Raw genomic sequence first — 16,958 nt, forward strand, 5'->3', positions numbered from 1 at the left:
TAAAATTTTTTTAATTTTTTTCCAAGATGAGATTAACATTTTAATCAGTGGAAGCTGAGTAAAGCAGATTGCCCTCCATTAGGAGGGTGGGCCTCATGAAATCAGTCGAAGGGCTTAACAGAAAAGATGGGTCTCCGAAGAGGAGGGGGTTCAGCCTCCAGATGCCTTGGGCCTGAGCTGCAGCATCAGCTCTGTCTGGGGTCTCCTGTGTGTCCACTCCCCTGATAGGTTTGGGGCTTGCGAGGCCCCACAATTATTTGAGCCCATTCCTTAAAGGAAAAATCTCTGTGTATATGCACATCCTGTCGATTCTGTTTTTCTGCAGAACCCCGACAGATACACTGTTCTATTTCCTAATGACTTTTTGGCATTTTATGACATTATATGAAAGCATTTGGTGAGCTCTGCCTGTTTGCAAGTCTCCTGATAAACGAACAATAGCTTGTGTTCACAAGGGGCTGAGTGGGGCTGCACTTTCACAGCAGTTCTATCCATATGAGTATAAGCGTTTACAGGCCACACATCTCAGGTGTTTCTAAAATTTTATGTGGCTGTATAATTTGTCACCTTATGAAGGTCGTTAGCTGAAAGTCCTCCCCACGTGGAGACACAGCTCGGATCCTTTCCCTCTTCTGTGTGACACCAATAAACTGGACACGGACACAACTTGTCCTCAGTTGCTCCTTCTGAATTGGTTTGCTTTTTCTTTTCAAAAATTATAACAACTTGGAAATCTGGTTTTCAATTTGGAAATGGAGGAGGAAAAACTGGTTCCATGCTGGTACCAGTGAGGAGTGAAAGCTGGTGACCTGAACAGAGGTGGGGACTTTACGCCAGAAGAAGAGATGCAAACGTTCCATCTGAGAGTAGCTGGTGGGGGAGGGGGGCTGGGCCAGGCAGCGCAGGAAGGTTGGCCGTGCACGCAGCTCCTGAGGCATCAGAAAGCGCAGATTGCTTAAGTCAGATACTTACGTGCATGTTTTAGAAATGTTTTCATTCAGAATGTATGAAACTGAACTGCTGAATCCTCAGCATTTTGGGGAAATGGGCTTGCAGGGCCCCACCTTGGGTCTGGGGGGCTGCCCATCTCAGGTGTAGTCCTGTCTGACTGTCATGCTCTGAAACAGGTTCTCGCGAGTGCCCTCACGGTGGCCTTGTCTGGGCGATGTGACCGGGACGTGCTTCGCCTCCTGCTGGTGCTCCCCGAGGACGAAGCGTCTTGGTTTGCAGTGAGGGAGCTGTGTGGCCTGCCCGGGACCCAGGCGTACGCTCTCATCATGTCCATGAGCCGGAACCTGGACCTGCGGAATTTAATCTACAAAGTAAGGGGTGACCGCTGCGCGTGGCGTGTGCGATGTCTGCAGGGGCTTCCGTGGGTGGGCAGGTGAGGCACTGCGGCGGGCAGACAGGTGCAGACCACGGTGCCTGGGCCAATCTCTGTGTCTTCTGTGCACTGACTCTGGGGTGGGGCTCGGGACCAAGGGGCGTCCAGGAGGTTTTTTGGGGGTCCGTGCAGTCACGCCCATCATGGCGTTTGACACGGCACTGGTGGCAGTCAACATGCTCAACACAGAAGGACTAACGGTGAAAAATGTCACCTAAGCCCTGTGCTTGGTCCCCTCTCTTTGAGGACCACCTTCCTGGGGTGCATCTGGGGATCTGGGTTCTGCTGGCCACTCACAGCTGCCCCTCCTTGGCCTCTGCCGCCTATTATGTCCTGGGACACATGGACTCTGTCCCGGGAGGGTGACGTGTCCTCCTCTGATGGGGCCTGCCCAGGAGCAGGTGTGCAGATAGAGGGCACCTGGGGTCAGCCCCACGTCCTGTGTGCACCAGCTCATTCATTACCTGTCCTCCCCACACTCCACACAGTGGGGTGAAGGTGGGAGGGCTGGGGAAACCTGAGGACAGTACAGAGGTCGGCTAAGGGGTGACAGTGGTCGGGCACGACAGGCAGCCCACGGGCAGGCACGAATTAACCCTTCGCAGACAGCGGTGTGCTGTATACCGGTGTCCACCTGGTCCTCTGCTCTTGCTCTGCCTTTTCCAGAAGCTTCTCCATCTTCTGGCATCTACTGTTCAGATCTTGACTGAAGTTTCTAGAAACTACCCTCAGGGACTTTCTACCGTATTTCCCTGAAAATAAGACCTAGCTGGACAATCAGTTCTAATGAGTCTTTTGGAGCAAAAATTAATATAAGACCCGGTCTTACTTTACTATAATACAAGACCCGGTCTTATGTAATATAATACAATGTAAGATCGGATGTTATATTAATTTTTGCTCCAAAAGACACATTAGAGCTGATTCTCTGGCTAGGTCTTATTTTCAGGAAAACATGGTATTAGGTTGGTGCAAAAGTAATTGGGGTTTTTCAGTGATTTTTGACCTTTTAAACCGCAATCACTTTTGCGCCAACCTAATAGTTTGAAAATGCATTGCGTTTTAAGAACAGATTGCATCTGTTCCTGGTTTGCGTTGTAATGATGCTGGTACACGTTGGCGTTCTCCAAAACTGAGCCATGTGGACCCTGGTAAAGAGGACCTCCCTGTAGCCCAACAGAGATGCCCCCAAGCTCAAGAGAGAGTACAGTCAGCCCTGTTCTCTTGGCTCGAGTGACACACGTGGGAGTAGAAAACTCCGCGTTGCTTATTTTGTGTTTTGCTTTTTCCTTTGAGACCCTGATACCGGCCGAAGCCAGCGGCATGCTCAGCTCCCTGCTGGACGTGGTCTCCAGGCTCAGCCGCCTGCTCCCCAAAGCCGGCCGCGTCCTGGAACACCTCCCAGAGTTTCTTCATGGGTTGAAAATCCCGGCCTTGCTGGAGGCGTCTGGCTTTCACCAGGTGTGTATTTATAATCAGATGTGTTGGGCCTCTGTTCCTTGGGCCTGCACTTGTCTTGTAACATGGCCCGAGACCACCCAATTTGGGGGCAGACATGCCTTTTAAGGGCTCTGGAGCAGGCCTGGCATGTCCCTAAAAACCCACAAGAGGCTTTATTTACCTGCATCTACCCGCTTGGAGACTGGCAGGTTCATTTGTCGTGTGGACTGTGAGGCCAGAAATCACTAAATCCATTGTTAGCACAAATGAGATTCCAAGGGACTGTTGAACTTAATTCAGAGAGCAAATTGCTTTCAAAAGCCTAAGACATTTATTTACATATAAATAATTGGCTTACAAATTACAGATCATTTCTGCAAATACAAGCACAACCTTGAATGTGGTTGGTGGGGTGGTGCTCATTTCTGCTTGAACTCGGCCTGGGATGGACGTGATGGGAGAGGGGGTGTGTGGGGACATGTGGACACCGGGCTGAGGGAGGGGTCAGGGGGGCAGAGTCCTCAGAGCGGCCCTAGAGGTAGGGCATCTGTGTGCCCATCAGCCCAGGGCTGATTTGGAGAGCGGTCAGGTGTCTGGGCAACCTGGCAGTGAAGACAAACATTACAGTATTAATTAGTGTGAGTTAGTGAAGTTTTATGGGTTAATAATTTATCACTGGACAAACAACAAGGATTTGCTGGTGTGTGTGTGTGTGTGTGTGTGTGTGTGTGACATTGTCCTCTCCTACCAGCTATGTCCCAGACTTGCAGTGACTTGCATGGTATTCCAAGGACAGAAAGGCTGAGCTCCCAGCCTGGTGCTTGCTGGGCGTCCTGTGCATTTAGGGGGAGCAGGGCCGCTCTCAGAAGCCTGGAGTGCATCCTTCCGAGTTACTGCCTCCCTGACGTGTGTTTCTCACCTGTTCTCAGGCTCCGCACAGTGGCCAGGCCCGAAGTACAGCCTTTGGTTCTCTCCAGTCTGTGATGAAGATGGTTTGCCAGGAGCAGGCGTCTTTCCTTAGCAATTCTCATACGTTGATGAACTTGCCCAGAGTTCACGAACTCCTGGGAGATGACAAAGAAAAATTCAACATTCCCAAAGACTCAAGTAAGGAAACAGTAAATCATGTTTGCATTTTCATCCTTAGCCCTGCTTTTTAGGGAGCACGCTGTCTGCAGAGAAGGGGGGTCCGTACCGGCAAAGAATTTCCTGTTCTACCTCCTAACCTTCGTTTTTTGTGTTCACTAAATGTCAGCATGCAGTTGTACATACATATTCTATGTCTTTTCTGAAATCAAAATTGTGACCGTCTATATCAAGTTTATAATTTAATGTATAAGGTGTTAAAATCCCAGTAAGACAAGATCTCTAATGAATGCTTTAAATTCATTGTGTGGTCATGCTCTTAATTGATATTTTATGGGATTATTCCTATTGATTTTGTGGTGCTTTCTGAATAAAAATAACTTGTTTTTCTTTGCAAATGGTGAATTTGGGAAGACGAAATTAGTAGTGGAAATAATCACAGCAGAACCTTCACACCGGGGGTGTCTGGCATCGGGGTGTCAAGGCTAAGATAATATTCCCATTTTAATGTTCTCCTCGGGGGTGAAAGAACTAGCCAAATGCAAGTATTTGTCACTAGGTATATAGCGGGGCTGCCAAAAAAAGGTATACACGTGACTTTGTATTCATATTTTGTTAGCAGTACATAGTGAGTATTGCAGTTTTAATACAGTTTCTTTCCCTTCTTAAAATGTGTAGACATGTTTTTGGCCCCCTCTGTGTTTGATCACCAGTCGCTCTGGTGAAGAACCCACTTTCACGAGCTGCCTGTCGGTTGAGTTGAGTAAACCTTCTCTTGAACCAGCTCGCACCCACCCATGATGAAAGCCACCGTGGGGAATTGAGTGTCTGAGGGAAAACAAGGCCATTTAATGTGGCGAAGCAGGAAGTTCAGTAGCTCTGTATCGTGTAGCAAAGAGAGTTCAGTAGCAGTCTACAAAGCTGATTGCATAAGAAAAACCTAATTCCGGTCTCAGTACTGAACTGTTGAAGATTTTCTAGGTTAAAAACCAGACGTATTCCTTGTTTTCATCACTGTTTTCAGAGTCAGGGATCTTGGTCTTCATTTAGTCCTCTTATCGACAACTTAGTCTGAAAATATCGTGGTCATACTTTCTTTCAAATTATTGAAGTGAGCGTGGTATCTTGAAGTTTCTCAGGAGACAAGAACCACTAAAACAGAGTCAAGAAAAATCATGCCTGAATTTACTGCCCAAACGCAGAATTGTGTCATAAAAAGTACGTACCAACCACTAGTTGGAAAGTGAGGCGTTGTGGGTATGTAAATGGATTTCCCTACTAACCAAGCACCCTATATTTTGAGTGACTTTTTTTTTTTTAAATTGTGACAGCTCCATTTTGCTTGAAGCTTTATCAGGAAATTCTACAGTCTCCAAATGGCGCTTTGGTGTGGTCCTTCCTGAAACCTATACTACACGGAAAAATACTGTACACGCCAAACACCCCGGAGATTAATAAGGTCATTCAGAAGGTAAGTTTGAGCGAATGAGCATCTGACTGAGCATACAAGCACTATATCAGGAAGGAATCCTTCAAAATATTTAATAGAATTGTGATTGAGACTGGATTACCCAAAGTTTTCTTATGTTGCCTCCAGTCCATTTTGGCCCGGGATTTTCCCGTGTTCCAGTTGTTAAACTTGGGTGTGCAGAGTCCTTCTCCCAGAGGACACGCGGAGGCAGGAGGCACCCCGTGGAGTAGCCACCGCAGTGAGGACAGTTAGACAGGGAGGACCGTTCCAGGTGGCCAGGAAGCCTGGAGCACAGGTGCTGGTCTGCTGGGTTGGCACGTCTGGTGATTGCGGAGCAGTCGGCTTGCTGATTCGTGGTCGGGTTAGTGACGCTCCCTGACTTTTCTGAGAGGCTGTGGGCTTTGCCCGTGGATGATGAGCTCAGGTGAAATTGCCAAAATGGTTTCTCCAGGAGGAAGTTAGATAGCGCTCATCTGAATGCTTATGTTCCCTTCCTTCCTCGCTGAGCGTCTGGAAACTACTCCCGGCAGGATCTACTATTACTCCCATCTTTCACTCCCTTTGAAATTATCGCTGTGTTTTCCTGGGTCTTGTTTCCTGTCTGACGGTGGCTGGTGGGCCCGCAGCTCATCACCGTGGACAGGGGACGGTCTGATCCCATGGCAAATGCAGAAGACGAGGTAGCAAGTTCTGTTCACGATAAGCTTCCAAACTTTCCCTTAAACACAGGTAGCTTCTGGCGGGCATGCCCTTCGTGCCTTGAGGGCTCTTTGCTCTGGGTCATCGCTGGAGTGGTCCCGTGCCAGGGCTTTCTACAGCTCGTGGGGAGTCTGCCATTTTCTTCTAAAATACACGTTCCACTGAGATTTACAGATCTAACATCACAGAGATAGCTTCCTTTTGCTTTAAAACATTTCTTTGCATATGTTATAGGGACTTTTCAGATTTGGTAGCTTTGTTTCCTAATATAATTAAGATATTTTGTTTATTATTTAGGTATTAGTGTTTTCAGTTGTTTTGAAATTTTAAGTTAATATCAAATACTAATATTTAGATGCAGCCCAATATTTTAATAAATCTTAGATAATTTAAAATAAGACTGTGCTGAGATTTGTGTATTTTATTGTTTGTTTAGGGAAATCGCTCATGTACTTGTTTTTCCTTTTCTCCAAGTCATTTATTTTTAATTCATATTTATTAATTTCTTTGTTCTTTCCTCAGATTTGCTGTATTATAATTTTATGGATACATTCAGTGAAAGCCATGCTGATTAATTGCACTCTGTAATTTAATAACAGACACACTTGACTCTGAATTTTGGTTATATCCAGCTAATATCCTTATTATTATTTTCTACATAATCATTTCCAAATAATGTCCTGTAATTGAGTTATTTATGTTTAAATTTTTTCATTTGTTAATTTTAGAAATGTTTATACAAACTTTTCCTAAGCATTTCTAATCTTATAATACACACCTAAATAATTTATATATTTTGGGATTTTATTGGCAATTTCTTTGCGCCCTAGTACGTTATTAGCTTTAGTAAATTTCTCTTTGGCACTTGAAAAGTGAGGGTTTGAATATAGGATAGATTAGAATACTTTAACCTATTTAAGTTGCAATAACTGGCTGTATAAAATATACATATAATGTGTACGTGCGTATATCCTTGTTTGTACATCTAAGATTTTTTATAGATCTTCTAATTGGTTGCACTTATAGCACATGCCACCTTGCATCTCTGCAGGTTTGACCCACAGAGGTGGCATTTGCTGAGGTTTCCCGCGTGCCCCGCCTGGCACCCGGATACTAGAGTGCTGACTGGTCTTCATACAAGCCTACCCCGCTTTCTCCAAGCTGAGAGTTTACACTTGGCTGAGACCTGTTCTGGTGCAGGGGTCCTTGCAGCTGTCAGGGTGGACATCAGGAGAGGGGTGGGTGGACATCGGGTGGGACGTCGTGCAGGGAGAAAGGTGTATTACTGGGGAGCCTGACACCCCACGGAGCAGAGCCCTCTCCGAGGAGACTGTGTGTCCCCCCACCCCAGGCTTGTAGGCACTGTGGCTTCATAGGCTCTTGGGGTTGGGCCACCCTTTCCCCTTCTGCCCCCAAAGTGTGTGGAGGTGGGTCCTCACCTGTGCCTGCCTGCACAGTGCACTTCTGGCTACTTCATGCCTCGCAGGTCTCCTTAGCGTCTTAAGTTTCTGCAGGGGAGTGTTTTTACTGTGCTGACGAGGAGAAGGTGACTCTAGGACCCTTCAGAGTGTGTCTGCTTATCTCCCCACTAAGACTGGTCCTGCCCCCTCCTTGCTTCTTACTGGCTGGGGGATGTGACTCAAGGCTGTTGTCCCCAGCTGCAGGCTCTGCCTCGGTGACTGTTGACAACAGACCCACTCAGCAAAGAGGGTCAGAGCCAGGGTTTCAGACCCAAAGGGGGGTCTTGTTCGCCACTTGATTTGTTTTTTTAATTAAAGTTTATTGGGGTGACAATTGTTAGTAAAGTTACATAGGTTTCAGGCATACAGTTCTGTAATACATCATCTATATATCACACTGTGTGCTCACCACCCAGAGTCAGTTCTCTTTCCATCACCATATATTTGATGCCCTTTACCCTCATAATTTTTTAAGTCCTCTCTGCCTGATCTTGCAAAGGCTCAGCGCAGTATATTAATGTCTCCTGCTATTCAATTCTTATCAAATCCTTTCCTTATTTCTAGTTGCATTTACTTTATGTCTTTTAATGATATGCCACTGGGGGCATAAATACTCACCATTGCGAGTTGTAAACTTTTTTCGTAACAAAACAATCTTTGTTTCATTGATCCTTTTTGGCATGACTTTGTTTGCTATTAACATTTATAGCTTTTTTGGTTTTGCTTGATTTTTAAAACCTTTTTTGGATCCAATATAAAAATACAGTTGGCTTTGATAGTTTTGTCTCTGCAATAGAACATAATCTTATTTAGGAAAACAGTTTTATTTCATTCCTAACTGCATTTTTAGCACCTGCTTCTGAGCCTGGCTCACAGACCCTCTATAAATATTTATTGACTAACTTTACTAAACGGATCTGAAAATATTAGCCTTTTTGAATTAGGACTTTTTTCCTATTCAAAGTTATTGTCATAACTGGCAAGTTTACTGTCAGTTTTGTCATCTTTATAGTTTTGAAATTGTTCTTGTGATCTTTTTTCCTCTTTTACCAAAGGAATTTCTTTTATAGAATTTTATTTTTCTCTCTTGTTTGCTCCCTCCTGGTTTTTAACAGCATGTTTATTCTCTCCCCAGCTATCAGCGCTGAGAGTTAATTGTTTCTTACATGAGAACTTTTCCAAGCTTATACTTTCCTCTCTCCCTGACCCTTGGTATCTTTCACTGACAGAGCCTGGGACCTTTCAGATGATCGTTATATTAACAACCATCATCTATAATTGTAAACAATTAATTACAATTTTATCATACTTTTCTATTATAATTTTTATTATAATATAGACAGGGCGGGGGACAGGAGGGGGGAACAGTGCGGGGGGGGACAGAGTGGGGGACAGGACGGGGGACAGGTGGCGGCCGTGCAGGTGTTTGCTCTGCTTCCTGGTCACCTCACGCTTACGTCCTTGCTGCTGCCACGGTGCTGAAGAGGGTTCTAGCGGACACAGGGGCATAACCAAATGCGCTTTATCTTGCAGGCTAATTACACTTTCTACTTTGTGGACAAACTAAAGACTTTATCAGAAACGTTGCTGAAGGTATCCAGTGTTGTTCAGGGCACTGGGAAGGGCCAGGTGCTCGGCCGACTGCAGGTGAGTGGGGCTCCGTGGTCACATGGGCAGGGGTTGCGTGGTGGCGAGTGTGTGAGGTCCGAGTGGCCCTTTGGAGGGTCTGCAGTCCCCACAGTGTGGTCTTCCCAGTGGACTAGTAATGACACAGTGTTGGACACGAGGGAAAACTTTGTCAATGACCAAGTATTTTGCACACACAGGTGTTACCACTGTGGGAGAGATTAGCAATTTATTAATATTTACGCATGCTTTACATCCCATTACCTGCGTGCTTTTCTGGGTGGTTGATGTACTTTTCAACAGGGCGGGGGAGGGGGCCTACGAAAGTGATCCGTTATCCCTCCTGACGTTCGATAGGGAGATCACATCAAAACTTTGGGCGTTGGTGTAGCTCTCACTCGCCTAAAGTCTAGTGGGTGCAGCGTTTTCACCCTTCGTTGGCTTATTATGCAGCAGACGAGTCGTTCCAGGTGACGCAGAGCGGCCTCCAGAGCCAGCTCCTGTGGGTTTGATGCCCAGCCCTGCCCCCACTGCCGTGTGACCCTGGGCTGGTCCCTGACTTCTCTGTGCCTCGGGTCTGGTCCGTGAGGTGGGGAAAGCGTAGTTAGGAGAGACGTGCTGATGAGTTAGGGTGTGGGAAGCACGCGGCCACGCTTCTGTGCCCGGCTCCTCCCAGAGGCGATGCCAGGATGGGCAGCACTGCAGCCCCCATGATGGGCCCGGCTGTTAGAGCAGAGGGAGGGGCTGGAGGGCTGGCGCATCGCCTCCCACTGCAGTGAAGCCTGACCCTGAGGGAAGGACACAGGGAGGGGGTTGGGTGGCAGCCTCGCCATCAAGGTGAAGTCACTTGTCCACAGGGCTGTCCTGTGTCAGGGTGTCCCTGACAGGGTGGTTGTGGGCCGGGAGCCGCGGCGGCAGGTGTGGCCCAGAACAGACTGCGAGGGACTTCAGGGCACAGCAGGCAGTTGGTGCCTGTGCCGTCCATTCTCCTGGGGGCCCAGCTGCCTTTGTGATGTTCTTCTTTAATTCGTTTGCTAATACGGGGATCAAGCGGGCTTTTCTGTAATGGGTTGTGAGTAGTGAAGGCTTTGATAAGGACTCTGAAGCCACTGCTTATAACAACACACTGTATTACAAGTGACAAACGGAGCCCTGTGAGGACATGCGGGGTGCCTGGCTCTGTGCCCCTGATCAGGCCGGGTCTGGAGAAGGCTGTAGGTCGGCTGAGTCCTGTTCACCAGGTGCTCATGTCAGAAATTCAAGTCACATATCCAGTCACTCGATGAACGTTTTGTCTCAGAGGACAGAGTGTCCTGGCGAGCTGAGCTCCATTTCTTAGCATCCAGCTCACGTTCAGGCAGAGTCCACTGGTCTCGGGTTTGCAGTAGCTGCCACCCTGTTGGAGGCCGGGCTCTGCCCCTAGAGGGTCAGCCTAGTGCCCTCAGTGGTGCCACAACCCTGACTTCCTTTCCTCATCGGTTAAAAGTGACAGTGATGTCCTCGTTGCTAAGATTGAGTGACTGGTATGTAACGAGTCACCCTGCAATGTGTGGCGAAGAGCAAATGTCCAGTGAAAGAAGATAAATGCGATGAAAAGAAAGGGCACACCAGGGTTTCACAGTGAAGTCGCGTCACCATGTCGTGAATGTGAGACATGAAAGAGCCAAAGTGGAAGAGGCATGTATTTGAGACTTCCTCCTCCGAGGTTCCCAAGTTACAAGGTCGTGCGGTAAAGCAGAGTCAGGATGCTGCCTAGATATTCTCTAGTGACCTGACAAGGCCACTGTGAGGCCCGACCAGACGCGCCCCCTCGTAACCCTGGCGCTGGCCCCCAGGCCTCCGTGGGTTTCACTCGAGGTCTCTTGTGGCTTCTTGGGGGTTGCACGTATGTGGCAGCACTGCAGGTAAATGCACACCGACCACAAAACGACGATGCAGATTCCATTACGTTGGTGAAAGTAACCTTGGAGGACTCTCCACAGTAAGAGCACTGACAGGCAAGGCAGAGGTGGAGCCATCAATAAAGAGAGAAGGGTGATGCAGATGATGAGGACAGGCCAGGAGCTGCCAGAGGCGGGTAGAAGATTGAAGGAGGAAGGAGGGTTTGGGGAGCACAGAAACCTCTCCTGAGTGTTCTCGCAGCAGTGACCCCGCTTCACGACCGCCTGTGGGAGAGGTAGCCTGAAGGGTCCCACGTGGGTTAGGAAATTAGCCACAAAGTCAACCTTAATTCATTCTGTTTTCAATATTAGTGCACAGTTACAGTTATAACCTAAATTGCCATCAGTTACTTTTATTTTTCAAGATAAAGTCCTAATCGCGTGGCTGTTATTTACTTGATGTTTACAATCTCTTTTAAGGTGGTTTACTTTATGTGCCTTTTTCTTGTATAACAATGAAACTTTGAGTAAATGTAACAAGTATTATTCGATAAGAAAAAAATGATGCCATTATTTTTTGTTAAACTACGTATATTATTTTCCTTTAGGAGGCGCTTAGAAACAAATTTATAAGAAACTTTGTAGAAAGCCAGTTGCACATCAGTGTGGACAAACTGACTGAAAAGCTCCAGGCATATGGTAAGTGAGTGGGTGTGTAAGTGGGTGTGTAAGAGGAAGTGTGGGTGAGTGTGGGTGTAAGTGGGTGTGTAAGAATGAGTGTGGGTGTGTAAGAGTAAGGCCTCTTTCTCAGAGGGCTGTCACCAGGCTTCCATTTCTTTCTGCCTTGGTGTTTCCCAGTTGATGGTTCCGTTCAAGCTGATAGACTTGGCCTGGGGGGGGCTTATTGTAACCCACATACTTAATGGGGGCTTTTTGAGAGGAGAACGTGGCCAGAAGCTGATGTCCATGTGCTGCTGGGGGCTAGAATAGGCCGGTCCCCAGAGCCGAGGGAGTGACCACCGATGACTAACGGGTGCCCCACACTGTAATTCTGTTTACACTTTCATGATTTGCTGTGTGTTTTTGTGTGTTGTGGGTGTGTACAAACATGTCGGTGTGTTTTCATGTATGTTGACTTCCCCTCCATTAATTCTTTTATTTCTTTATGAAGTCTTGAGCAAAAGCGTCTCTGTGGGTCTGTCAAGGAGGGAGGCTGGGGTGGGCAGGTGGAGTGTCGGCCAGTGCAGAGACCCCCGTGCTACCGCGGACTTCTGTCTCCTCTCCGGCTTCCACTGCCCCCACCTCCCCCCCATTCCCGTGGGCTATAAACCAGCCTCTTCTGATTTAACAGCGTCCTTTCCACTTACGTGTAAGGATCAGCTACAGGGAAGGTATGTGAAATATGGAAGTTGCACTCAGCAGGTTAGTAGCAAATTTTGCAAAGAACAGAATTTGATTCTGGAGTGCTTGCCTCATGGGGATGCCGGGCTGCACGTCACATGCGTGGGGCAGTGTGCACCATGGCAGCGGCCAGCCTTGTGCCCGGGGCAGTCGCCATGTCCCGCTGTGTCCCCTCTCCTCAGGACGGGTGCTGAGCAGGACGCTGAGCCACCTGGGTGCCGGGCGCCTCCACTTCCTGGGCCGCGTCTTGGCCAACCTGTCCTCCTGCGTGCTGCTGGACCGCTTCCAGGCCCTCGAGTCGGCCGCCATGCTGGACGCAAAAGCACGGGAGCTCATGCGGCAGAACAGCTTTCTGGCCAGTAAGTGTCCAGTGACAGAGGGCTCTCTGGGGCACTGCGCCGACGGTTGTCACCTGCCCACTTCTCCCTAAACCGGTCTTACGATGGCGCAGAAAGGAAAGTATTTTCCGGATAAAATAAAATAGAGGAGACAACAGCATGGAGTTGATGAAAGGTGGGCCGTGTTCCGTGCCGACTCGCGTTGTCGTCACCGTCCTCGGTCCAGTGCTATTCACTGCGTCAGTTTTTACTAGTTTGCGATGGCGTTGTATAGTTGAATCTCACAGGACCAATTATAGCTTTCCTGATAAAGCTGTCCTCTGAGTTCCCCCATTACTTCTATTTTTGTCAGAGTATCTTGATGTCCTGGGGGTGGGGGGGTGGGAGAAAGGACAGTGGCTGATTCACTCCATCTACTAACTAATCACTTATTCAAGATAAATATGATGTGTTGTCATACTTGTTTTGAATACACGTTGAATTGGTTTTTTTTTTTGGCTTTGTATTAGTTTGTAGAGCTGCTGTGACACAGTGCCAGACTGTGCAGCTTAAACAACAGACATTTGTCACCCAGTCTGGGGTCCAGAAGCCCGACTCAAGGTGCGGGCAGGGCTGGTTCCCCGGGGGGCTCTCTCCTTGGTTTGTAGACTCCATGTCTCCCTGTCTGTCTTCTCAGCATCTTCTCTCTGTGCAGACTGTGCCCAGATTCCCCTTCTTATAACGGCACCAGTCATGTGGGTTGGAGCCCCCACTGATGACCCCTTTTCACTCAGTAACCTCTAAAGACCCTGCTACCAAAACACCATATTCTCAAGTACTGGGTGCTTCATCTAGGACGCCCACAGGTAAATTGTGGGGAAGATAATTCGATCCATGACAGGCTTTATATCTAAAATTCAAAGTCTGCACGTGGTAGACTAGAGAATCCATATGTGTACATTTTAAATGATAGATAATTCCCCAAACATTAATTCTTAGGAACGCACCTGAAAAAGAAGGGAAGCCTGATTATTTGAGCAACCTCATGTAGACTTTCAAGTCCGGCACAAATCAAAACCAATAATTTCTTTGCATTAATGCCACCACTGTCTGGTTTTATTAAGATGAAAAGGAGATGGGCCTGGGAGTAGGAGGCCTTGGTTCTATTTACCGCTGTCTGTGTGACACTGAAAACCAGCCCTGCCTCCCTGGGCGCGGCCCCTTCGGCTCCCGAAGGCTGAGTGAGCCTCTGGTCCGCTGGCCTTGCAGCCTGACGCTGTGTGGGCAGCGCGTGAACTGCGCCCGGGTCGTCATGGCCCCACTTTCCCTCTTCTGCCGTTAGGTGTCATATTCAACAGTTCCTTAGCCGGCAAGAACTTCAGATCAGAGCCTCTCCCGCTGCCACCTCACGTCACATACACCATCCGGACCAGCATCTTGTATAGTATGCGGACGGACTTGGTGAAAAACCCCTTCTGGAAGTTCCATCCTCAGAGCCTACCAGCCGATGGGTTCAAATATAACTACATCTTCACTCCGTTACAAGACATGATCGAAAGAGCCATCATCCTGGAGCAGACGGGGCAGGAAGCCGTGGAACCAGCCACACAGGCACAGGCGATCCCGTACCCCTGTCACCGCAGTGACCTGTGAGTACCGGGCAGGCCCAGCCCTGCCTTGCGTCCCCTCATGGTGAGGGCGTTCTGTACTCATTCCAAAGAGCTTCGTTCCCCTTTTCAGTTTGCTAAGGTGCGTTTTCCCTAGAATAGGCCTGAGCTGTCCAGATAGGAGGATAACTATTGAGCTCATGTGATCAAGTGCAGCTTGAAACTCAACACGAGGCAGCAGTACATGCCCTTCAGGTCAGGTCAAGGTGCACGTCCCCGGGCTGTGCGTGTCGGGCTCCTGAGTCCACCTGCGGGAGCAGGAAACACTGTCTCCTCTTCAGCAGAAATGCTTAAACAATAGGGGTGTGCTGCCGACGACAGGGTGGGGAGGCCTGGGCTGCTGGCTTTGCACGGGGAGGCCAGCGGAGACCACTTCCGAGGTGTGCGACGTCTGTAGGAGATGGGAGGTCAGTTAGGGGCTGGAGCAGCTGACGACAGGACTTGAAGGAGAGTCGCTGAGGCATTGGAGCAAGCGTTGGGGCCGGGGGCGGCCAGGCAGGGGCTCTGGAAGTGGGCCGCGGGGTGTGGTCCACCTGGGACTTGGATCCTGGGCAGGGTTGGAAGGCAGAGGGCCCGAGAGCCGGGCTGCTGCAGGCTGGGGGTCAGCTCGATGGGCGCTGTTCCCGCAGGCATCTCTGCCCAGCCCGCTCTGGGGCATAGGTGGCAGGGGGGAAAGCCCACGAGGAAGCAGGACCCTGGGATCGTTAGTCATAGAGCGGACGCTGGTCGTGCATGGGACCCGGGACAGTGCTTTCCCGTCCATCACCTGCCTTTGCCTCAGGGCTCATCGCTACACTTTTGATGAGAGAGATGGTGGTGTTGCAGGGGGAGCTGCCCACTGTGGTGGGATAAAAGGCTGAATCCGTCCTGCTGCGCTTATCTTGGGTGCCACATGTGGCGGGGAGAGCAGAGGGTCAGAAAGACAGGACCAAGGTGCCGTTTTAACCCGGGCACTGCGTCCTCACGCACGTCGTTGGTAAGCTTCTTAACCTCTTTGGTAAGATGAAAGCTTTTCTTTCCTTTCAAACTGATATTTTTGACATTGAACATTTCAGACAAGGCTCTTCTGCTTTTTCTTGGAGGTGGTAGCACCGAGGCCAGAGGTCAGGGAAACAGCTGTTGTTGCCAAGGTATCGCCAAGGTGCCACACCTCCTACCAACGCAGACAGCAGGGCATGTGAGAACCAATGGCTTCAGAGAAGGCACATTGTTACGAGCTGTGTTTTTAGGTGCATCTGGGAAGTATGCTGTGATCCTCAGCCATGGCACACGGGCCGGGCTGCTGAGGGTGGGAAGGCACAGCTGCCCTCCACTCCTGGTCGCAGGAGCAGCTGGGGTTCACAGGACGTCCCCAGGAAAGTGTGTTAAAGCAGCGCCCTCCTGCAGACAGCGCGGTGGCAAGTCCCAGACGGCCTGCATGGCCACTTTTCTGCCCCTTCCGAATGTGTGCCGACAGGTGTTGTGAAGGGTTGGAAAGGAGACTAAAATAGATGAAGATGTGGGGTTTACTTACCCTTGTGAAGCAGGAACATTCATCCCTCGAGTTGGAGTTAGCCGAACGCCCTGTGTGACTCTGCTGTCACGAAATGACAGTGGTTAGTCCACCCACTGGGACAGCATGGCCCAGTTCCTCAGAAGCATTTGTTTTACTCCTTTAAGAGGTGAAGAAGCATTTTCCTTCTTTGAACGATTTAAATCTCTGAGATCTCCCCTTGTCATATGTCCATCCCTCCTTTATTTCTAGTTAGGACAAGTATGTATTGCTTGAGGGCTTGGTGTGCCTGCAAGTGACTGAGACAGTCTTAGCTCTTACAGGAACCCAGCACCAGGGTCCTGGTGTTCATTCGAAAGCACACGTGTTCGGAAACCTGTAGCGGTTCCCTAGTACTTACGGACTGAGTGACAGATTCGTTCATCCATTCACTCATTCAGGTGTATGTATGTACGCTCTGTACTCTCTAAGCTGGAGGTGACTCCATGTAGGAAGCAGGTAAAAGCCCTGTTCTTGCAGCCTGCACGACCCAGGGAGGCAGAGTCTACAGGGCATTGTTCTGGATGTTGGAGGGGTAAGTGCCATGGGCAGGATGAGCCACGAGTGCCAAGAGGACTTACTAATGTGGTTGGGTGGTCCTTGCCTGGAAGTGACATTTCACGAAGTCTTGAAGAGTTACAGAAACATGGAAATGAGTTCCAGGCCAGAGGAACAGTGACATCGCCGGACAGAGAGCACACAGCAGGAGTGTAGAAGATGACGCAGGGGGCGCCCTAGGGATTGTGTGGCTGCAGGGGATCTGAGGGACCTGAGATGTCTGAAGGGTTCTGAGCAGGAGTGACGCCACGTGACGTGTGATGTCAAAGGCTTCTCAGGTTGCTGTGTGGAGCAAGGCTGCAGGGGTAACTGTGGACGCGGACGTACCACTGAGCAGCCTGAGGTGACAACTAGGAGTGAGAAGATGGTGTCCTGACCCGGAACGGCAGCAGGAAGGTGGTGAAAGGTGGACAAATTCCAGGTGCATTAGGATGGGAG

The 16,958-nt window shown here is 49.1% G+C and overlaps 1 protein-coding gene across 2 annotated transcripts in view; it reads left to right on the forward strand.

Moving 5' to 3' along the window:
* Nucleotides 1-16,958, forward strand: part of ABCA13 (ATP binding cassette subfamily A member 13) — a 195,550-nt gene that overhangs the window by 25,498 nt on the left and 153,094 nt on the right. For both annotated transcript variants that reach the window (XM_088797636.1, XM_074341068.2), the window contains 8 exons: nucleotides 1,128-1,322; nucleotides 2,681-2,845; nucleotides 3,754-3,931; nucleotides 5,242-5,381; nucleotides 9,074-9,187; nucleotides 11,655-11,745; nucleotides 12,630-12,806; nucleotides 14,107-14,413. In XM_088797636.1, the coding sequence (XP_088653762.1) occupies nucleotides 1,128-1,322; nucleotides 2,681-2,845; nucleotides 3,754-3,931; nucleotides 5,242-5,381; nucleotides 9,074-9,187; nucleotides 11,655-11,745; nucleotides 12,630-12,806; nucleotides 14,107-14,413 (1,367 nt within the window). The remainder of the gene's footprint in view (nucleotides 1-1,127; nucleotides 1,323-2,680; nucleotides 2,846-3,753; nucleotides 3,932-5,241; nucleotides 5,382-9,073; nucleotides 9,188-11,654; nucleotides 11,746-12,629; nucleotides 12,807-14,106; nucleotides 14,414-16,958) is intronic.

This window comes from Rhinolophus sinicus, chromosome 4, assembly GCF_057876585.1.
Source record: "Rhinolophus sinicus isolate RSI-liver-muscle chromosome 4, RSI-T2T, whole genome shotgun sequence".
NCBI lineage: Eukaryota > Metazoa > Chordata > Mammalia > Chiroptera > Rhinolophidae > Rhinolophus > Rhinolophus sinicus.